The 23,646-nt window shown below is 37.4% G+C and overlaps 1 protein-coding gene across 2 annotated transcripts in view; it reads left to right on the forward strand.

Moving 5' to 3' along the window:
* The window catches only part of LOC140145542 (uncharacterized), a 35,703-nt gene extending 12,081 nt beyond the window's left edge, over positions 1-23,622 (forward strand). For both annotated transcript variants that reach the window (XM_072167249.1, XM_072167250.1), the window contains exons 2-14: positions 4,454-4,538; positions 5,564-5,637; positions 8,023-8,139; positions 11,111-11,279; positions 12,490-12,606; positions 13,696-13,790; positions 14,426-14,454; positions 15,202-15,294; positions 16,357-16,580; positions 18,453-18,563; positions 19,305-19,361; positions 20,437-20,549; positions 23,435-23,622. In XM_072167249.1, the coding sequence (XP_072023350.1) occupies positions 4,499-4,538; positions 5,564-5,637; positions 8,023-8,139; positions 11,111-11,279; positions 12,490-12,606; positions 13,696-13,790; positions 14,426-14,454; positions 15,202-15,294; positions 16,357-16,580; positions 18,453-18,563; positions 19,305-19,361; positions 20,437-20,549; positions 23,435-23,569 (1,374 nt within the window). In that variant the 5' untranslated portion in view covers positions 4,454-4,498 and the 3' untranslated portion in view covers positions 23,570-23,622. The remainder of the gene's footprint in view (positions 1-4,453; positions 4,539-5,563; positions 5,638-8,022; positions 8,140-11,110; positions 11,280-12,489; positions 12,607-13,695; positions 13,791-14,425; positions 14,455-15,201; positions 15,295-16,356; positions 16,581-18,452; positions 18,564-19,304; positions 19,362-20,436; positions 20,550-23,434) is intronic.
* The last annotated feature ends 24 nt before the right edge of the window (positions 23,623-23,646 follow it).

Consider the following 23,646-nt stretch of genomic DNA (forward strand, 5'->3'; position numbering starts at 1 on the left):
TTGATTTTGGGTCTAAAATAGACCAAAAGGAAGATTTTGTAACAACATTTCTGACGACTAGAGCAGGAGAGGGGAATGACTTGCCATCCTGCTCCATGGCTAATCTCCATTGGTGCTGATGACGGGCGCGGTGCCGAGGGGTAATGGGATTCGCATATATTTTGTCGATCTTGCAAAATCATTAGTTCTTCTTGCACATCACCTCAACGAGCCTGGCCAACATCATTGTAGGCCCAATATACCGCCTAATGGCCTAGGCCTATATTACTGAACTTAGTGTAGTTTTTATCCCCTCTCTCTCTCATGTGATTTGAGAGACACATCTCATCCTCTCACCCCTTTTCCACCTCTCCCCATCCTCCATCTCCCTGTTCCTCTCCCCTCTCTCTTCCCTTCTTTCTCCCTTTCTGTCTTGTTTTTTTCTCTCTTTTCCCTTTCTTAGTGTGTTACCCTTGCGTTTTAAAACATGCAGAATTTCGTGATCGCGATTATCCCCTCGGAAATAAAACCTGTCACGATGTAAAATAATTAGAAATAAATAGACCAGGTCTCTGCTTATATTTTATCAAAATAAAATGCTAAAAGTAGCTATATTGATTGAGAAGAACTCCGAGAAGGAAAATCAATTTTTCCTATTGTACTAAATTTGAAAAGAAACCACTTGAAATCACTCCACGCATTCACTCGATGATACCAACCGGCCATATGAGCCAGGGTGTGACGACTGACCTCATTACTGTCTATAATTTAGAACCGGACGGAACCGCCCGGAACCGGCGGGCAACCGGCGGTCGAGTTTTGATTTGATCCCTTACAATAGTTGATCAAGCATTTCCAAATGTTTTATCAATTGTGTTACACTGCTTGATTAGGCAATTGGTTTGCACAGGGTTTGCACTCAGTGTGAAATAAGTTGTAAGTAATTTTGTATAAGGTAAAGTCATATCTTGCATTGGATAATACATTGGTTACATGCACCCACAGTTGCTCTTTTGCTCCTTTGCTTCTTAGCTGTGCATCAGTGTTGTTGTGGTTGGGTGAGCTTGTGTGTTGTCTATTTTGGTATTGCATCATTTCAACTTTGAATATTTTTGTCAGCGTATGAAGAAAAATTAACAGATGTTTAATGTAATGATTAGTTTGTTATCCAGTTGTTTGTAACTTTGCATTTGGAAACATTCAAAATTATTGTTATGTGATTGTGTTTCACTTTAATACTTTCAATTTGAAAACTAATGATTTCCATCCATTTATTTGTTTTGGATTAAGTTTTTTGAAGAGTTTTGCATTAATGAGTTAGAGTTTTTTCGAGTTAACCTTGTGAGTTACTAAGGATTCAAGTATATCCTATATGGCACTTCCCAACTAAAGTTGATTGGAGTAATTGTATGTGTGCATAAATTAGGGCACCGGTATGTAAGTGCCATTTGGTCATTTTAAAACAATCTTAAATTTGTGACCTTGATTCTTGTTTAGATCCTCCAGTGGTTCGGGCACCCCCCTTTGTGCGCTTTCTTGGGTGTTTTGCTTCAAGTGTATGCGTTCGAAACTCAAAGTTTGGCACTCCGGACAACATGGCTGATCTGGACACGAAACAAGTTTTTCTACAGTACTTTTACTCGTGTTTGAATGGGAAAACCCGTGTGATTGTGTTCATTTCAAGAGCATTTACAAGTACAAGAATGCAAGATGTCAAGGTTGTTGCTATTTAGCCTAATAAATGCATAATATTCATGATATACTTGAAACAAAACTCTGTGTCGTATCGTCTGCGTGGATTCGTTGTTTTGATATACCGTGACCCCGGGATTTGTGAAGCTTAAAATCTTGGAGCAGATAACTGTGTCGTGAGTCAAATAATCAAGTTTTCCTGAAGGGTGAAAGGTCCGGAGCCCCTTCAGGTTGCTTTGCTTTGGTATTGTTCAACTGCGTTTTTAAATTGGTTGGGGTCTGTTATTGCGACAAGTGCTTCAGGTAATGAGTTCCAGTCTTTTATACATGTAGTTCTGGGAAAGAAGGAATGCTTGTATTTTTTGTAACAGTCCTTTGATGCTGACAGTGGTGTATATGATCTGGAGTTGAAGTGCCGTGAGGATCGTTGGGTAGGCTGAAGGAGGGTTCCAACTGGTAAGGATAGGTGACCGTTGATTGCCTTGTGGAGAATGGTGAGACGCCTTGATTGTCTTCTTGACGCTAGTGATTCCCATTTCAATTTCTCCAACATTGCTGTAACACAGCCTTTTGACCTGCTTTTGTAGTCCTTTAGGCAGAACCGAGCACCTCTCCTTTGTACGCCCTCCAACTTGTTTGTGAGAACTTGGGTGTATGGATCCCACACACTTGACCAGAATATTCGGTGAGTGGTCGAACCAAGGTTTTAAATGCTGTCTCTTTAATATGTTGAGGGCATTGGTACAGATTTCTTGAAATGAAGCCAAGGGTCCTATTTGCTGTTGCAGTTCGTTGTCAATATGCTTATTCCAAGTGAGGTTGCTGGTTATCAAAACTCCAAGGTATGGGTGACTGTCAGTCTGCTGCAGGATTGACTCCCCTAGATTATATAGGTAACCCAGGCAAACCTTAGTTAACACATTTGCTGGTCAGCCAAATTCGCCGACAATGTCAATGCATTTTTACATAGAAATTTAAAACTTGTGCCCGAAGAAAGAAACCTACATAAATATGTTTTCTATACTTCACTTGACCCAAATATATAATTTTTATGGTGATAAGTCACCCGCACATGGAATTTCAGAGGGATTTTGATAGCAGTTCCATTAAAAAAAGCTGCTATCGCCATGAGACTAAGATCTAGAAACACCCCCGAAATGCCGTTTTGGGGAATTTTGCTAGATGAATCTTTTTGATGAAAGTCAGGCTTTGACAAGATGTAACTTTGCTACGGAAAGTGCTATGAAAAAAAGGTTTTCAGTTTTGGCTTTGTTTACTCAAGGGCTTTAATTTGATATATAAAATGATGCAGTTTGATGGCAAATTTGAATTCACCTAGGATACCTAGATTATATTGAAAATGCTTTTAACAGATCTTGCATGTGTGAGTCTCATCACAAAGCATTTTTGGGGATTAAAGTGCATCTGCCAATCTTTTTCCCAAGAGACAAGTGTGTTTAAGTCCTCCTGGAGGCATTTGGAATCAAACTCATTTTGGATTTCTCTGTATACAACGCATGATCGTCTCAAGAAAAGAGCGAACACTGGAATTAATGTTGTTGGGTAAATGCCCGGGGGCACTCAACTTTGGAAGTGACGGGGATGTGCCTACCGGGGTCGCGAAGTAGAGGCCTATTGGTAACAAAGCATTATTTTAAAAAGGGGGTCATTGGGTACAAACAAAATAAAAAAGGGGTCATTGGGTATAATATTTTGAAAAAAGGGGTCATTGAGTATGAGATTTCAAAAAGGGTCATCGGGTAGAAAATTTTGAAAAATGGAGCAAAATTGTGAAAGTTTCGGCATAATTTTGTAAAAATTGAGCAAAATTAGAAAGTTTCGGCATTATTTTGTTGCATTTTGATGATGCTATTCTAGGAAATCTAGAAAAAAGGGGGTCATTGGGTAGCCGCAACCAAAAAAAGGGGTCATTGGGTAGCAGCAACTAAAAAAAGGGGGGTCATCAGGTATGACTTTTAAAAAAAGGGGGTCATCGGGTAGAGTCGACTTCAAAGAGGGGGGGGCCTATTGACAGGCACATACCGTCACTTCCAAAGTTGAGTGCCCCCCCCCCCCGGATGTATGCCAGGAACAATAGCGGCCCAAGTGGCTAGCGTTGTTTGAGCACAGAATAAAATAATGGTCAATTTGGCAAATTCTGTTTGAGACCCCACTACATTCACAAGGCGCGTACTCAGCCGTGAAAAGTTTTATTGTTTCAAATGGGGTGTCATTGTAAAGGGGAGTATTGTAGCTATCCAGTGATATGCAACACGAGGAATATGTCACAAATAAATAATTGGAGATACAGATGCTTGAAAAAACTTTCCAAATTTTTGTTGAGGAGTTTATATGCACAAACAAGTATACGGCCCATCGAATGCAAAAAGTATAAACGTTTTAAAATTGAGCTCATTTGTTTAATTAAGATAGTGCTAGATACAACATTGTAATACAACTAAAATGGATGAAATCAAATAGAAATAAAAAAAATATTGAAATCGTCAGCGATTTTTCAAAGTCCAGTTTTATTTGACCCTGTGCTTCGCGGCCGGGCGTTTTTTTGCGAGTGGATCCACTTTTTTTTAACCCAAACGGTGATTTATTCTCAAAAGAAAATACACACTATAAATGATTATATTTGTTAAATAATAAGTACAGACTTCAATGCCTTATACTAGATGCCAACCTTCATTACCAAAGTTAGCTTCCTGTTTGGTAAAGAAGCACCTATTTACTACATGTATAATTAATACATGACTTGAATGTTGTATCTTTTTAGTCTGTTGGTTTGTATGAAGAATGCAAGTAGACCTCTCCAATCAAGATGACTGATGCTAGCAAAGACTTGTGTGCTGAAAATGCAGGTATTTCAGTTCAAGAAAATCATATTTTGTGTAACTTTAAAATCAAATTATTTGTTTTAAGTGTTTACCAGGCTGTTCACGTTCTTGGCAGATTTCTCTTTGCTTTTGTTCACATACATCAACAAAGCAGTGATCTGTCATACTGTTAGACATTTTGTCGGGTGCATTACATAGTGACGGATGTCAAACCCAGGGTGTATTACATACCAAGTGACGGATGTTGATCGCAAATTTATCAAAAATGGGCATCGGGAAAATGTTAAGTACATGTACTATGTAGGTCAATTGTACTGGGCATAGATTATAAACTTGCCATTAATGTTCAGCAATTCATGTGTCTATAAGTAAACCCTTGAAATTTGAAAGATATTTTCAAAATGTTGTAAAATCTTACATCTCACATATGTAATAGATTGTCAAAGTTATCTGTCACTATGTATTGCACAATTATTTTGAGAGCTCAGCATCCGCCACTATGGATTTTACCGTACCCCCAGTACCATAAAGTGTAGATCCGTTTTAATTGCACATTTATACATTTATTTATACCGTAATTTAATTTTTTTAAATGGCTCAGGATTCTGACTCGTATAATGGAATAATTTCCACAAAATCCTTATTCCAATGATCAAATTTGATTTGCAGGTTAAAATTGAATTTGGATGTGGCTAACCGGCATGGACTGGCGCCGACCGGCATTTAACTTTTTTTTTCAATTATAAGAATTTTTTTCTGCTTGTTTTTCCCCACAAATGAATAATTCATCTTAAAAAGAGTAAAAAACCAAAAAAAAAACTATTCCCGGATCCCTCATGTACAAAAGGATTGTGCCCCGAGCAAGCACTCGATAATAGTAAAATTAGCCAGCACTCAACTTGGGCTACCTATAACCCAAGCTAACATTGTGATTTTTCAGTGTACTAGCTGTGATTGCTAATTATGATAATGTGGCATAATTGATACCGAGTTTTTTCAGTCTTTGTGTTTCATATGAAAATATTTCACTATTTAATACGTTTATACAGGTGCAGGTCATGGAAAGAGAGACTTTGGATCCTTCTACTCATCCAATGTGGAGGAACTCATCAATATGCCAGAGGTAAAATTTGTTCCGCTTATATAAGGTGGAAATTATTCGGCTTTTGTTACTGCGTGCATAAATAATAAAGTCCCAACTCACGCTCGCGTAAATTCACATATAAGTGTGCGCTCGTCACGCATTACGCAAAGCACAACTAGCGTAAGCACTGTGACCAGCAGCGTGCACGCCATTCTATATCAATACACAGTGTTATGATCGAGTCTTATATTTTCCGCCTTATACAGCCTGTCTCAAAAAAAATTGTGTAAGTGAAAAGCGCCCTCTCTGGCCATTAGAAAATACCGTTATGACATAATGCTTACATCAACGTCAAGGGCGTAGTCTTAGCTGTCAAATGCTGTTTGTTCTGTTCAATTTGCTTGTTTTAATCTCGAGATATGTTTAGTTAAAGACGAAAGGGTAAAATCACAATTGTGCCACTTTTACTGGGGAAGAGGGCTTTACATGTAACAGTGAGAGCATCAAGTTTATCAAGAGTTCCTTCGTGAAATCAAAAGAATGCATCAATTACACAATACAAAATTTTTGACTGTTTTTACTGTTTTATCATGATGCAGGAATGATGATTCCCCTTTTCCACTTAAAAGAGATTAAAATTCAAAATGTACCAGAAGCCAATCTTGTAATACACTTGTCCTGCCATCTTGGAATAATAATTCAGGTAAACGAACTTTTTCTTATAGAGGTGCCTCGGTGTGGAACAGACTGCCTTCTGATATTCGCAGTAATCTTACATCAATGAATGTGAATATGTTAAAATCAAAGATAAGCATATAAATCCACCTCTGTACTAAATTTCACTACCTGTTTGCTAAGATTTGTGTTATCATCTTACTTTGTAAATATTACCAATATGTATGTAAACATTTGTCAAATTTGCTTTTCTTTTGTATTATGTAATATGTATAAAAAACTTATTAAAATCTTATATCATTTAATTATTAATTACATGTATATCAGGGTCTCATGGGAGACCAGTTTTTGTAAACTGAATGAAATACCCTGAATAAAGATTGTTATCTATCTATCTATCTATCTAAAAGATAAATAAATATTTCACATTCTGCTGTAAAAATTAAATACATGTGCATGTCAATGATTTTATCATGGTAAATGCTGTTCTCTTAGTCACTTAAGACATGTTAAAAATATTGCGCACTTATACATGTTATATGTTAATGAACGCGTATTACTTGTTGGGAGAGATATTAGACAAAATAATGCATGCGTGCTAATGTTGATGCGTCTAATGCATGCGCCCCGAAAGGAGGAGTGCATTAGATGCATCAGCATCAGCACTCATTGATTTACATGTACAGCTCTCTTCCCTAGTAAAAGTGGCACAATTGTGATTTTACCCTTACGTTGTTAAATAAACATATCTCGAAATTGGAACAAGCAAATTGAACAGAACAAACGGCATTTGAGAGCTAAGACTGCGCCAGTGACGTTGATGTAAGCATTACGTCACAACGGTATTCTCTAATTGCCATAGAGGGCGCTTTTCAATTGCACAATTTTTTTTGAGACAGGCTGTATAAGCCGAAAAAAACTTAAGTTTGATTGTATAAAGTAGTTAGGAATTAATACTGAAAATATCAGAGTAACATAGAATATCACCAGAGCAAAAGAAACTGGTGGTTTCTTTGGTTCTTAAAAGAGGTTAAAAAACAGTTTACTTTTCTAAACCGGCATGACCAGTCATAATTAGGCTTCTTGTTAAGTAGATTATTCAGGTTGTAAATTTATTTCTTTAAAACAATGATCTACCCCAGAGCAGTTGTGGAAGACAAGCGAAAAAAGTTTGTTTAGGCCAGTAATTATCCATACAAGTGGCCAACTCATTTCAGTGAATGAATGAATTAGTGCTCAGATTTAATGAGTGGCTAATCATTTGCCAATTTGCTCGTTCCAATGTCTGGATAACAAAATCTCTGCGATGTTTTTCAGTGTTTCTTTGTATTAAAAACCTGTGATCTGACCGACAACCTCTTCCACCCGATTTACCTCATTGTTAATAAGATTTTGGTGTAGTTTTTCTCATTACCATCCTGAAATTTGACGTTCCAATTCAATGCATTTCCGAAGAAATAGTGAAAAAAAACATCACTTGTCTTGAAATTATTTTTATTTCTGGGAACTGACACAAAACTTTCCTACAAAATTAAAAATGCCCAACCATTTCTTGTGTATTTCTGTATATTTTCCTTGAAATTGACAAAATCCCCTGGAACATAGTTCTTGTGTTCCTTTTTTTTTTTTTTTTTCAGGGGGGCAGACATAGCCCTTGTTCTAGTCATAGTACAATTGTTGTATATGCATTATTATGAAACACATTCAAGCACATCAAATTCAGCTTTTAATATTTTCTTACCTTTTCAGGATGAATATATTCCACCAGAATTCCCCTTTACTTTCCCATCATATGACGAATACAAATCATCAAAAACAGCACCACCGTTTGGCAGAAAAATGAGACGTAAGCACTACTTCCTTGAGGTAAGTGGCTATTGAACCAAATGTGAATTGGATCATGTAGGAAGACCAACTGAACATTGGGAATTTGACCAAATCGTTATTGGACTCTGTGGCAAATTGGACAAAGTGGCAGTTAGACATTCATGACATTGTGGTAGTTGGAGTAAGTGATAAGTGGACTAAGCATTAAATGGACCACATGACTTCAACGGCTGGTCTTTTACCTGAACTGGAACTCCAATATTATAGATTGTCGACAAGCATCATATTTAGAGGGGGCGCACCCAGCGCGCGCCCCCTCTTATTTTTTGCAGATCGGCGCCTGACCCTGTGTATTTTTGCCGCGATTATTTTTTTCGTACATTTTTTCCGTTTTTCATATTCAAACTTGGAATAAAGCAAAACTCACTGAAAAAATAAGATTTTTGAAATATCAATTGATTTTACACGTATGCGTTACAAACATGATGTACGAAAAAAATAATCGCCGCGGCGGTGGCTCGGTGCCTCCCTCCTGGATCCGCCCCTGAGCATGGACTATTGATGACAAAGGCTAGTAAAAATATTAGAGATAAGCTTAATATCCCAAGTATTTACCATGAAATAAAAAAAAAAGGAATAATTAAGCACAAGATGATTAATAGACTTCATTTTGTATTACCGATGTGATAACGTGTAATTGACAGTAATATTTTGATGTAAATAAACAACACTAAACGTGGTCTTTGAACTTGGACTTTATTGATGTATTGCTTTGTCGACAACTTGCCGACATCGGATCTTTGATGATTGTCGACAATGAAAATTCTAATCAACAACAGCCCTACAATGGTATCATGTGAAATAATTGTATGAAGTATATTCTAGTTTTGCCCATCGTTTCTCTAGTATAACCCGTACACTAATACAAAACAATACAGCACAAATTTGAAGTGCATGACTGCAAAACCATGCATCCCTGGTGATCCACTTTTGTTGTCCTCTCAAAGTACTGTTGGCCAGATGATGGCCCTACACATGCCTTTCTATCCCCGGTCTGGTGGATGGCCCCCGAGGAGTCAGTGGTTCAAAACCAGGGTGGGGAAAACAAGTTCTCTCTTTATCATCTGTCTTCCTCCCTTCCTTCGTTCCTTTCACTTTATAGGCAAAAAGCAGAAAAGACAGTAAGGTTAATATAAGGATTATATATTACTAGGCGGTTACCCATATTTGGCGGTTCTCGGCTGGGCGCGATTACCTGGCTGATGGTGACTGTACCCACCAAGTTTCATGGCCATATGACAGTTTTGACTAATTTGACCTCAGATGACCCTGATGACCCCAAAATGACCTTCCAAAAATTTGGCTCTAAATGTTGACTGTACCCACCAAGTTTCATGCCCATACAACAGTTTTTACTAATTTGACCTCAAATGACCTGTGGGTGACCTTGGATGACCCCAAAATGACCTTCCAAAAATTTGGCTCTAAATGTTGTCTGTACCCACCAAGTGTCATGCCCGTATGACAGTTTTTAGTAATTTGACCTCAGATGACCCCTGGGTGACCTTGGGTGACCTCTAAATGACCTTCCAAAATTTTAGCTCTGAATGTTGACTGTACCTACCACCAAGTTTCATGCCCATACGACAGTTTTAGTAATTTGACCTCAGATGACCCCTGGGAGGGGCCCCGGGGTCAGATGACTTAACGAACCTAAACTTCTTCTTGCCAGGACAGAACTAAACCCACCCACTGAGTTTGGGCCCCGTACGACCTACTACAGCCTCACACAACAGTTTTTAGTAATTTGACCTCAAATGACCCCTGGGAGGGCGCCCCAGGGTCAGATGACTTAACAAACATAAACTCCTTCTTGCCAGGACAGAACTACACCCACCCACCGAGTTTGGGCCCCGTACGACCTATGACGGCCTCACATTAGCAGTCACAGACAGACAGACAAACAGATCTACAGACCTACAGATCTACAGAGAATAGCGTACCTTCCAAAAATTTGGCTCTAAATGTTGTCTGTACCCACCAAGTGTCATGCCCGTATGACAGTTTTTAGTAATTTGACCTCAGATGACCCCTGGGTGACCTTGGGTGACCTCTAAATGACCTTCCAAAATTTTAGCTCTGAATGTTGACTGTACCTACCACCAAGTTTCATGCCCATATGACAGTTTTTAGTCATTTGACCTCAAATGACCCCTGGGAGGGGGGCCCGGGGTCAGATGACTTAACAAACATAAACTTCTTCTTGCCAGGACAGAACTAAACCCACCCACTGAGTTTGGGCCCGTGCGACCTACTACAGCCTCACACAACAGTTCTTTAGTAATTTGACCTCAAATGACCCCTGGGAGGGGGCCCCGGGGTCAGATGACTTAACAAACATAAACTCCTTCTTGCCAGGACAGAACTACACCCACCCACCGAGTTTGGGCCCCGTACGACCTATGACGGCCTCACATTAGCAGTCACAGACAGACAGACAAACAGATCTACAGACCTACAGATCTACAGAGAATAGCGTATTATTATATAGATAAGTTATGAAGTTTTTTATGCTTATTTTCTTATGTATTTTATTGTTTTTTTACTCCATATTTTTACCTTTATCTCAGTTTCAAATTCGCCGCCTTTGGCCCCCATGGACCAGATCGTGTCACATTTATCAATCATAGAGCATTTGGTTCACTTGTCTCATATTTGGTGCATCGTTAAAGGAAGCTGGTGTAGCATCACAGCTACTGTTATTGTTATCCTAAACTGTATACTTACATACAACAAATAGATGAAGTGAACAGTGGTGTGTCCAGGGGGAGCTTGGGGGCTGAAGCCCCCGCACTTTGTTAAAAATCATGTAAAATCAGCCGTTTTTGGCGATTTTGGCCATTAAGCCCCCCGCATAACTCTGAAGGCCCCTCTGAACCCCCGCAGGAAATAGATTCTAGACACGCCAGTTGTGAAGTATAACTGTGCATATCCTTTCTTCGTTTAACAGGAGGATTGTACATTCCTAAATCATGGAGCATTTGGTGCATCGTTAAAGGAAGCTATTCTAGTGGCACAGCAATGGCAGGCGTATATTGAGAAGCAACCACTAAGATTCTTTGATAGGGAGGTACTGATACATCTGATTTACATCACTAGGAGAATGGCAAAATTTGTTGGTAAGTATAAGCTAAAATTGGCTATCCCATTTAAAATCCACTGTGGAAGATTTAGGTGAAGTCTTCCACAGAGGGCGTCTGAGTTTCAAATAGAATAGACAAATTGGGTAACTTCCATTTGAAGTACTCACTCCAGTTGTGGAAGATATAGATAAAGCCGTAATACAGGGGGAGTATGGGTTTCAAAAAGATTAACTCTGACCAAATCAATTTGAAAAACATGCTTCTCCTGTGAAGGTATTTCCAACATCTTCCATAGGGGTAGTGTAGATTTCAACTGGAATAGCCCAATGTGTCTGTTTGTTTGTTGTATCACTTGTTTTTCATAATTTGATACTTTTCTGATCGATAACACAACTAGGTACATTACCAGGCAAGTAGTTCTGATGATCTAGAGAGGGTTGTTTCAACATATATTTTATTTTTTCAATCTTTTTATCCTGTTTTCACCTGAAAAATATTCTTTTGAGGGGTCAGTATGCCCCCACCCCTCCCCATGCCACCTCTCTTGTTACACCCTTGGTATAATACCTTGTTTTTTTGTATAGTTTAATTTCATCTGCTTAAATTAGCAGAGATACCCCTTTTCAGGAATTCCCTGATATCAGGCATTTCTTTCTGTACTTCATGTAGAAAAGTATGCGGAAATAATATGTTTTCAGGATTCTTCTTTCTTGTACCTCAAAAAATGTTGACACACCATGCATTTGGAATCTCTATTTTAGGGAAAGATGTGATGAAATTTTTATTACAGGGTAGCATGTACTGTTGTAGAGTTACATTATAAGTTATGGTCAGTCTTAGATATAAGAATTAGCAGTTGAAAAAATACCATTATATTTGTGTATAAATCCAGAACAGCAAAATTAGATTGTTGAAGGTTATGGGAATTTCTGAATAAAGTATTTAAGCAAATTATTGGTCTCTAAGAACTAGTTTGATTGGTTACAAAGTGAACTATATCATTTATAAGCCAATCAGAGATATGGTAAGAATAGTTAAGTAGAACTGAAGGGGATTAAGCTTAAAATTGTTAAGCGATCAATAAGCTCTATTTTAATTTGTTATCCATTATGATGATATTATGTAATTAACCAATCAGAGACACTGAAAGGCAGTAATACCAATGGGGTTAAAAATCTGAATGTATAAGGTTGAACCATGAAACTGTCCAACAGTATTTTTCATTTTTATTTATTTCTCCATACAGGTTGCCATCCAGGTGAACTAGCACTAGTTCCTAATGTAACATCAGCTATGAATGCAGTCATCAAAAATCTAGACATCAAACAGGGAGATCATATATACTATCTGAATGTGACATATGGTAAGTTGTGTCACATACTTCACTGATTCCAGAAAATGTACAAGCTTTTCACAAGTAAGCAATATTTACACTACCAGATCCCTATTGCGGCCACTTGCACATTGCCAAGATACTTGGCTGGTACTTTGCAGTATGAAGGCTACCAGTCACTGCAGCTGGTGGGTCCTATGCAGTAGCAGCATTGGTTTTGTGTAGCTACTCTGTGTGTACCAGTCAGGTACCTTGGCAATGGTGTACCTAACCTGTGCAGGTAGCTGCAATAGGAATCTTGTAATGTATGTTATTTGTGGTAGATGTGAAAGTTCAAGCTTTCCTTCACATTATCATGCTTTCAGCATGTCCTCTACAAGCTATATATTCACCTTAACATGATACAAAATTCAAAGAAGAATTCTTTTGTTTTTGAACCTGTACAATGAACCAGATCTCCTCTTTCATCCCTGGCAACTGTCCGCTCATTTTGTGAGAACAGGTCTCATTTGGTAAAGTAGTTACTGGTCGTAAAGTATTAATGGTCTAAAATTGCATAAATCAGTCTGATCTAGAATGTGTCCCATCAGATGGATAGTTACTTCTGAAATGTCAACCAATAACAAAGGATATCTGCCACTGGTGTGCTGGTAGTGATGATATACAACCCTGCTTTGACGGTAAGACACGTAAGTGGCTATATCCAATATGACATTTTGTGAATTTTACTTTTGATTTAAACTTGAACATTTTTGAATGATTACATTATTAGCACATCTATGGTCAAGAAATGCCAAAATTTGACTACTTGACTGTATCAAAATGATTGGTATCATGTATCAGTTTCCAGTGATATGGACTGGCACATCAAAATGCAACATAGGATTCACATATTTTGTTGATTAATGTCATAAACAGTCATATAACTATATAGTGATCATTTCAAGAAGACTCTGTGCTGCATTTGGAAGAAGCAGACTTTTCAATAACCATCAAAACTGACGGGTACCAATCATTTTGATACAGCCTGTAATATTATGATTATTGATGTAGGATGCACTATTCAGGTAATTATATACAGAATTGAATTTTAAATGGGGGTCTTTTTCACCTTAACAGGTTCAGTGAAGACTCTGATAAAGCACACAGCCAAAGAGAAAGGAGCAACTATTCAGGAAGAGACAATAGAATTTCCTATCCAATCAAAGCAACAGGTAGATCAGGTTTCAAACTATTTCAGTAAATGTAGTATCAATGACAAACTTGTAATTTTTCTGTTTCACTGATTTTTCTTCAGATTTTCTTAAAGCCAAATTTATAGCAAAAAAAATTGTTTTTGGTAATATACATGGTGTTAAACTCGGTTTCAGAGAAGAAAGGCAGTCCTTTGCTTAGATTGACGTGAGTGCCCTGTTAATGAGCGACATACGCAGAACTTTTTTTGCGCCGACCAACATTTTGACGCGTAATCGACCAGTCAGATTATTCGCTTCTGTTGTTATGATTGTCAGACATTTGAATCGGCCAATCAGAACCACACTTCGGTGTCTACGCTGTGCAAGCTCTCAAAATGTAAACAAGTGCCTTTCTTCTTTGACAGAAACTGTAGATTGTACAATGTATCAATAATTCACCCCAAATTATCAAACAGCGACATGAACATTAACGTGTTTAGATCCAAATGAACATTCAGTTTTCAATTAGAAAACCCCAAACACACTGAAAATGCAGTTTTTTCAAACATAATTTGAACATTACAAAGTGGGAAAAATTATGGCTCATAGCAAATATAATCGTGTCCTTGTACTTGTGATAATGTAAAAACTGTTTTTTGTTTTTTTGTCTACAGATAATAAACCTTGTCAAGAACACATTAAGGTAAGATATATAATGATGTAACCATTCACTGGCAACAGTCAAAGTCTAGAAAACTACACTGTTGTCCATCATTGGCCATATATGTCCAGACATCCAATTAAATTAGGCCAAAAATTATAGATATACAATGACCCATGCTTTCTATGCAGTGGTGTTTCTTGCACATATTCATTTTTATTTCATATGCTTAACAAATGGCCTTTCGGGTTTGTTCAAAAGATGCTGATGTGATCATTTGTCGTCATGCTGATGTGCACATCATTACTGTATGCAAGGCTTTGGAGATGGGCAGTAATGATGTTCGCTGTAACATCGGCATGACGTCAAATGATAACATCAGGGGTCTAAAAAAAGCGCAGTGATATATAGTATATGCTATATGCACAGGCACAATCCCTAGATGTTGGTCCACAAGCCTCAGCACACTTTACAGGTTGTCGCTGACCACTACAGCCCCATATAATTACATTAAAGAACAGCACAGGGACTTGCAGCTATTAGCACACACCCTAGACATTCCACAATTGACCTTTGCAGCCAGGATCAGCTCCTGTTTCCTGCGGGTTACAAAGCAAAGGCTTATGGGATTGACTAAAAATGTGACTTTTTACAACAGTTGGCCTCCATCTTGATTATTGGGATGCACCGGACAAAGTTCACTAAAGACTCTATTTATCATCTGTTTAATCAAGTAAAATAGTATTTTTGAATCTTAATCAATATGTTGTTATTTTTTATTCTAAACAGGAAAGGTACAAAGCTAGCAGTATTTGATCACATTCCAAGTAACACACCATTCATTCAACCATTGCAGGAATTAATTCATATATGTCACGAACGGTAAGATGGATTTTTAAAACTTCCATATAAATATTCAATCTCTATTTCCATCCTTCCTTCCTTCCTTCCATCTTTCCTTCCTTCTTTACTTCTTTCTTTCCTATATACGTGCTGTGCCTCAACATTTATTAACACACAGGCTTTACGTGCACAGTTAACCTATGCATGATCCCGGAACCTAGGATTGATTGCAGATATCAGAACCAGGGATGGTGCTACTGCTCTTTTCGAATAGCTCTGACACTTAACATGCACAGGGATTACTCTTCTTGAAAACAGGACCAACAGCTTTATGTGACTTCCGAACCACGAGACGTCACACATATACTACCTCCGTATCTCGTCAAATAAACGCCCCCGGGGGCGTTACATTTTCCCAAGGGGGGGCATTTATTCAAGGTCAATTTTAGAACAATAAAAACGCTAAAATGACGATATATGAACTAGAAACACTGACTTCTGGCTCACTTCTGGGTTTCCAATCCAGAATTTCGCCAATTATTGATGCTATTATCGACCATGTGGGGAACTTGGTAAGCTTACTACACAAGATGGCATGGAAATATCGGCATTTTTGAAACATCTTGGTTGAAAAAAGTGGTGGGGGGCGTTTATTTGAGGGGGGGCGACTATTTGACGAAATACGGTATATCTGCATGTACTGAGTAGTGTATGGGGAGAGAAAAAATTCTACAATTATATTCTGCAAAGTATAACTGAACATAATTGCAAGGTTTCTGACCTTACTGGAACATTTTGGGAGAGGAAGAAAATCTCACCTAAAGGCAGACCCAAGGCTCGAACTCTTTCAGATCGTATTCTCGTGGCTGACAGCACAAATAAACGCTGTAACAGCTTCACCACCTCATGACCCACTTTACAATGTATCAAGTTGGTATTAATGTTGCTTTTATGCTTTACAAATGAAACAATAATAAAAACCATTGGTTTGACAGTTTTTGAAATGTCCATGAGTAATGTTTCAGTGAACTGCAAAATGATGTGAAATTTTTGGCTGTAAGGCTTTATTTAAATATTGCTTGTTTTCCTTACCCTTTCCAGAGGTGTTCCAGTACTAGTAGATGGTGCCCATGGGTTGGGCATTCTACCACTCAACCTTCATGAGTTAGATGTGGATTACTATACTACCAATTGTCATAAATGGTTCAGCTCTTTCAAAGGATGTGCCTTGCTTTATGTCAAGAAGAGTCTTCAGTCTACTGTAGGGCCATTGATTATCTCACATGGATTTGGACATGGGTTTAATTCAGATTTCATGTGGTCAGGTATGTTGATAGTATATTAAAGTACTAAAAATCAATTGGAACCTTTACATTTTTGAGCTCATGCTATCCCTGATGGGAGAAATAGGAATTACCTTTTATTGGATGATTTTGGCCCAAAATAGGGCAATTTTAGCCCGAAATAAGGTGATTTTGATCCAAGTAATTCTGTGATTTGTTTTTCCTACCTGGGGAAAATCTAGGGGGCATTGTCCACTCCTCCCCCACCCCACCCTTGCCACCACTTCAAGGATGGGATAGGGTTATTTCTATTTGAGGATCTTGTGCTTGTGGAAGCTCCAAGACCAGAAATGATCCAAATTCCACCCTGAATAATAAATGAATGAATGAATGAATGATAAATAAATGATATATAAACCACCACTTCATATCCAACAAGTAGATCTCAAGGCTATGTTGTGTAGAACAATAATATAGCTACAACACTGTAAGGAGAATGAGGTAAATTGTGAGAGGATTATAAGAGGAAAACTGAAGTACTATGAACTCACTTAGCTTAATACAATGTAAAGTGTAGGACCTGTGCTGTACCAGTGAGAGGCATAAACATCAACTACATCAATCCGAAAACTTCGGAAAAATTACTTTTGTTGCACATTGAGGGAAATTGGGTTGGTTTTTTTGTCTTTTCTTTTACAAGATCTGCTGATGAAAGTACAATTTGTACATGTGTATACATGTAAGTGAAGTCACCAGCTGAATGAACTTCAGATTTGTAGCTCATTTGTATATTTTATATCAGTAGCTCATTGCATATTTTGTTGTCTGCATCACATACTGTTGTATCCCAAAAGGCTGACTTGTGTGATTTTTATTATCATTGATGTATTTCATTTTGTATTTTTGTATTTCACCATACTTCTTTCTTTTATGAATGAACATGATGTAATAATATTGTTGTAAAACCTCAAAATAAATATATATAAGGTTAATTTTACATCAAAATTAGATGACAATTAAAAAAAAATCACACAAGACAGCCTTTTGAGATACGACAGTATACAGATACAACATGTTTTGAGGGGAAGTAGTCAAAACTACTGGTCCCGAGGTGTTGGATGATTTGACTACTTCCCGACGCGTCAGCATGGTAAAATTAAGCTTAATATTTTGCTTACCTGAGGATTTCTGATCAATCAACATGATCAATTTACATTCAGGCCTATATTATTCCAATTTTATTTTTAACACTCTATATTAATAACATTTTGTTTCATAAAACGTCAAATTTGTGTGTTATTATCCATCGGTAATCTCGGCAAAATAATTGCAGCATTTGGCGATAAACGCATCTGCAGAATCGCCGTTGTGTAGCATAATGCTACGTCAAAAGGAACGGTGACGCGAGGGGGGCGATATACTGTGTGGTAGTAGGGTGCGGAAGTTTTTACTACTTCCCTGCGTGCACGTAATTGCACAGGCGCAGGGAAGTAGTCAAAATACTGTACTCGGACGCTGGCGTTATTAACCAATAAGATGTATGGATTACCTAATAAATATTTATGAGGTATAGTAATATGTGATGCAGACAACGATTTATGGGTTTATACGAGTGGATATTCATACGTAGTGGTAGATAAAATGATTAATAGGATGTCATTCTGTCAATCATATGACGTCATCAGTGAAGGTTATCCCGATCGTAGACAAGATACCATCACAGCATCACCATCTGCTGAAGACGCTAGTCGAACTAGTGAAAACGTTCCAGGTGAGCGAAAAATAGTGTAGTGTTGAAGTTAAACTCTTTAATCATCGATTTATGGGTTGTTTATGTATACCATCTTGTGTGTACGGTCTAGCCATGAAAGGAACAAGGTATATTGTTTTTACTTGTTATGTTTTGGTTTCCAGGTCTGAGGGATTATAGCCCATTCCTATCATTACATACAGTGCTGGATTTTTGGCAGAGTGTTGGAGTACAGAGAATAAGAGACTATGTTTATAAGCTTCGTGAGCAGGCAGGTAAGGATATTTGAAAAAAAGATATGCATCTATAGCAGGGGTGTGAGAGACCAGATATTTATCTGTTTTCAGATATTCTTTTTCAACTTTCAGATATTTTTCTACACTTGTTGTGTACAAAAGTATGTATTGTTTAAATAATTTCAGATTTTTAAAGCTAAAAACAGATATTTTTTCAAAGACACACTCTCAGGCCTGATCTATAGTCTGTGTCGTCTCAAGTTAAAAGTAACGCCATGTTGGATTTTGCAGTGACATGAATTGTGCATGCTAACCTAATCCTGTAGGGCATGTACAGACGTGCAGAAGCGCAGTTTGTCCATACTCTGATGACACAGCTGCGTAAACGCATTGATTCCAATCTGCCACTGTGAAATTCAACATTACTGTCAACTTGAGAAAGTACGCTCATGACTTGATCAAGAATGTCAATGAAGTTGAATAAATAATCATATATACATGTACCACAGTAAATACCACAGTAAATGTGTATTCTATGCATTATCTTTATTTAATGCATTATGGGTTGATCTTAAAAGGGCAATACCTTTTTTATGGCCTAACAAATGTGAGGCTGTGAATGGCAACTCACACCCACCACAAAAAATCCAATATATTTTAGTTTAAGAACATGGTTTAAAATGCACAACTCTGAATTTGGACAAATTCTGGATCAGCAAATTGCTGAATGGACCTTTAATATAAGTAAATACAGTCACTTTATCAATTTTTTCATTTCAGCTGAATATCTTGTCAGGAGATGGAACACAGGACTAATAGCACCAAAAGATATGTTTGGTAAGTGTAGTGAATTACTCTGTGTATAATTATTAGAGGCCCCATTGCAGTGAACATGGAACTAATATTACCAAAAGATGTGTTTGGTAATTGTAGTGAATTACTCTGTGTATAAAGGCCTCAGGCTCAGGGAACAAGGGACTAATATCACCACAGATATGTTTGGTAAGTGTAGTGAATAAGAATCACTCTGTGTATAATAGCGGAATTATTAAATTTTGTTCAGTTTTATGTTAAATTCCTATAAAAAAACTGTTGAAATTTATTTAAAAAAACAGTTGAATTAATTTGACGCGACAATGTTGTTTGAAATTCTAAAATCATCCACACATTTTCCAATTGGTGGAATCTATTCACTATTGAACTTGGTTGGAATTTCCAATGTGTTCCTCAGTGGGGTGTGGTTATCAAGGGGGGTCAAGTTTGGTTGGTTTGGGTAGGGGTCTGCCGCCAAAAATTTGAAAGAAGATCCATCAATATACCAATTTTTAAAGAAATTTGGTCCCATTCATATACCAAAAGTCCAATTGTTTTGCCAAATATAACACAAATTGTCTTAGTTTGTACAAATGTTCCCACAATTTTTGAGAAATTTCAATTATGTTGGCTAGAGTTAGGCAAGATTAAGCTATTTTCCCAAAAAGATTGGGTCGATCCTTCATGTAATTATTTCGTGTAATCTAATCCTAACTCTAACCCTAATCCTAACCCTAAGCCTAATCCTAATCCTAACCCTAATCCTAACCCTAATCCTAACCCTAATCCTAACCCTAATCCTAACCCTAAACTAACCATAACCCTAACCCTAATTTCGTGTAAAATTACATGAAGGAATAACCAAAGATTGAGACAATTTTGAAAAAAAGGACCCATCATATACAGAAATTGTCATAAAAAAGGGGTCATTGACGACGACGACGACGACGATATACCAAAGACTGAAAATGTGCTACCCATGTTTGCAGCACACCCCCATATGGTCATTTGTACAAAGGTACCACCCCCTCCCCTGGGTGGTTACATAGCCTGATGTATAGAAAAGTTATTCTTTGTTTTCATGCTGTTTCTGTTGCAGGTAGTATGGCCGCTGTGCGTCTTCCATCAATTTTTGTTGATGGGAAACAAACTGTATCTTACAGTGATGCAGAAGTCATTCAGAATAATCTCTACCAGAGATTTAATATTGAGGTGAGTAAATCTTTGCAAAAGGCTAATTATAAGATGTCCAGTGAATAAATAAAAAAACAATATTTTAAATGTGCAGAGTCTTCAGGCCATATTTTTCCAGTTTTGGTAATTTTGCCTAAGGGGTGGGGTATGAGCATTTGGACAGTATTTTTGTGGGAAATGAGAGCACATCAGACATATCGAATTGCATTCTGAATACGAAGAATGTCCTTCTGATATCAAATAATGTTGATTTTTTGAAATTCGCAATTTAATACACATTTTATGGCAAATTATTAAAAATTGATATTTTTGATATCTAACTGTCCTCGAAATAAACTTTATAGATCTGATGATGTATACTTAAAGTGTATGTAGCTGGGATGAAAAGCTGACGATCAATTGAAAATTGTGACATTTCGTATTGAAGATATGGATTTTTATCCCCAAAACATAAAAAATAGGTCTTTGGGGGAAAAAATGTATATCTTCAATATGAAAGGTCGAAATTTTCAATTGATCGTCGGCTTTTCCTCCCAGCTAAAAGTACATATCATTAGATTTAAATTCAAAGTATAGACCTCTGGAAAAGGCAACCGTTACTACTAGTTTCACAGCATACCCTCACTTACGATCATTGGGTATACCGATCATCAGACGGATAATTTGTCATGATTTCAAGTTAACACAAATGCATATACAGGTATATACATTCTGTGGTGTCAAAACCATGACAAACCTAGCCATTCCAGCACAGTCTCTACTTCAAAAGTAGTCGAAGTGCTCAACCACTATAAATAGTGGGGCGTAATATAAGTATTATTTTTAGGTGACTAACTTTGGAATTAAAAGTGCTCAAACCCATTACAGGTGAGCGTGAGAAACAAATTCAAAGTATAGACCTCTGGAAAAGGCAACCGTTACTACTAGTTTCACAGCATACCCTCACTTACGATCATTGGGTATACCGATCATCAGACGGATAATTTGTCATGATTTCAAGTTAACACAAATGCATATACAGGTATATACATTCTGTGGTGTCAAAACCATGACAAACCTAGCCATTCCAGCACAGTCTCTACTCCAAAAGTAGTCGAAAGTGCTCAACCACTATAAATAGTGGGGGCGTAATATAAGTATTATTTTTCAGGTGACTAACTTTGGAATCGTAAGTGAGGGTATGCTGTGAAACTAGTAGTAACGGTTGCCTTTTCCAGAGGTCTATACTTTGAATTTATTTCTACGCTCACCTGTAATGGGTTTGAGCACTTTTAATTCCAAAGTTAGTCACCTGAAAAATAATACTTATATCATTAGAATTATAAAGTTCACTTCAAGGACTGTTATATATGAAACATTTTAAAAATATCAAATTTTAATAATTTGCCATGAAATTTGTATTATATCGCAAATTTCAAAAAATAAAAATTATTTTATATCAGAAGGACATTCTTAGTATTCAGAATGCAATTCGATATATCTGATGTGCACAAAAAATACTGTTCAAACGCTAATTCCAGAGCCCTAAAATAATAGTATACTAGCCGGTCCCCGCTAGATGAGTAAACGGGAGCGGTTAGTAAACGGGGACTGTTTGTAAATGGTAATCTTGACAATTAGTACCGCTTTTAACAGCTCAATTATCCCGTTCTTTCTTTCTTGCTTGCTTTCCCGTTCTTTCTTTCTTGTTTGCTTTCCCGTTCTTGTCATAAACTTATTATGTCGCCAAGAGAAAAATTAGGTGCTATCTAGGTTCACTATAGTATACTTCAAGAAATTTTGTCCAACGCCATTTATGCCCAAAATGTGCTGGATTCACTATGATACTTCATAAGAAATCTACGCCATTGTTCAGATATCATAATATTATAATAGCGAATGCGTTTACAATGCCAAAAATGCCCCCTCCCATCTAAGTAATCACAAATGAATAAACTCAAATTACTTTCAAATATACCTTAAAATCTTCTGAAAGTCATCGCAAAAGAAGTTTCCGAAAGTCATCACAAAAGAATGTTGTTGATTTATTATTGCGGTTACCATGCCAATAATGACACTCCATACGAATCAAACTCAAGTTATTTATTTTCAAATTACATACTACCTTCAAACCTTCTGAAAGTCACAAAAGGTTAGGGCCTACGATTTGCTGAAATGTTTACCTGTGCGTTTTGAGGTTCAGTCATTTGTTACCAATAGCGCATCGGCCTGCGCGTAATCCGCATAAATAAGCGGGTCCACCATTTGTGGATCTACCAAATAAATCAAAATAATTATTTGTATTTATTAATTAATTTATTTATCTATGTATTTACCATTCATCTGGAAATGCTTGAACTTATTTATTTATCTATTTATTAATTTATTATTCATCTAAATCTCTGAGATGATATCGATGAATCGATCAAAGTATCGATTATCGGCAAGTTCCTCTTTAATAGTATAGATTTCTGCAGGGTAACCCATTGATCTTATAGGAATGAGTCAAGGAGGCCACTGGTCACATATTTCCAGGAGGGCGGGTTAGTGTAGTGGTCTTCTCACTCGCTTCTCACCACTGTGGCTCGGGTTCAATTCCCCGCGGTGCCACATGTGAGTTTGGTTGCCGATCCATGCTCGGCCTCGCAGGTGTTTCTCCGGGTGCTCCGGTGTTCCTCCTGCTTCTAAAATCGGACCTCTTCCCATATCCCTGTCCCGTCATATCTGGAGGCATCCCTTGAATTTAGTAGCCTCTGAGCACTATTGGGTTTAGCCTGGCTTCGGCCGAATGTTATAAATAAAATAAATAAAATAAATATATATTGCTGTTATTGAGTTCTTTGATCCTTCCTTCCACTAAAGCCTCAATAATGTAAAATGTAAATGTTAACACATGTTGTATTTGTCTCCTTTTGCTGGTACAGGTTCCCATTAAGGCAGTACAGGGTCAATTATACGTCAGGATATCATGTCATATACACAATGAGCTGAAAGACTATGAAAACCTTGCAGAAGCTATACTAGTGTTAGCAGCGGAAAGAGTTCAAGGAGTCTTATGAAACAGAATCATGTCCAGTGCTGTTAAAATATCTCGAGTGCCTAACCTTTGTGAATTGGAATCTCAGGATATCATGTC

The sequence above is a fragment of the Amphiura filiformis genome, unplaced genomic scaffold (assembly GCF_039555335.1).
Source record: "Amphiura filiformis unplaced genomic scaffold, Afil_fr2py scaffold_376, whole genome shotgun sequence".
In the NCBI taxonomy this organism is placed as follows: Eukaryota; Metazoa; Echinodermata; class Ophiuroidea; order Amphilepidida; family Amphiuridae; genus Amphiura; species Amphiura filiformis.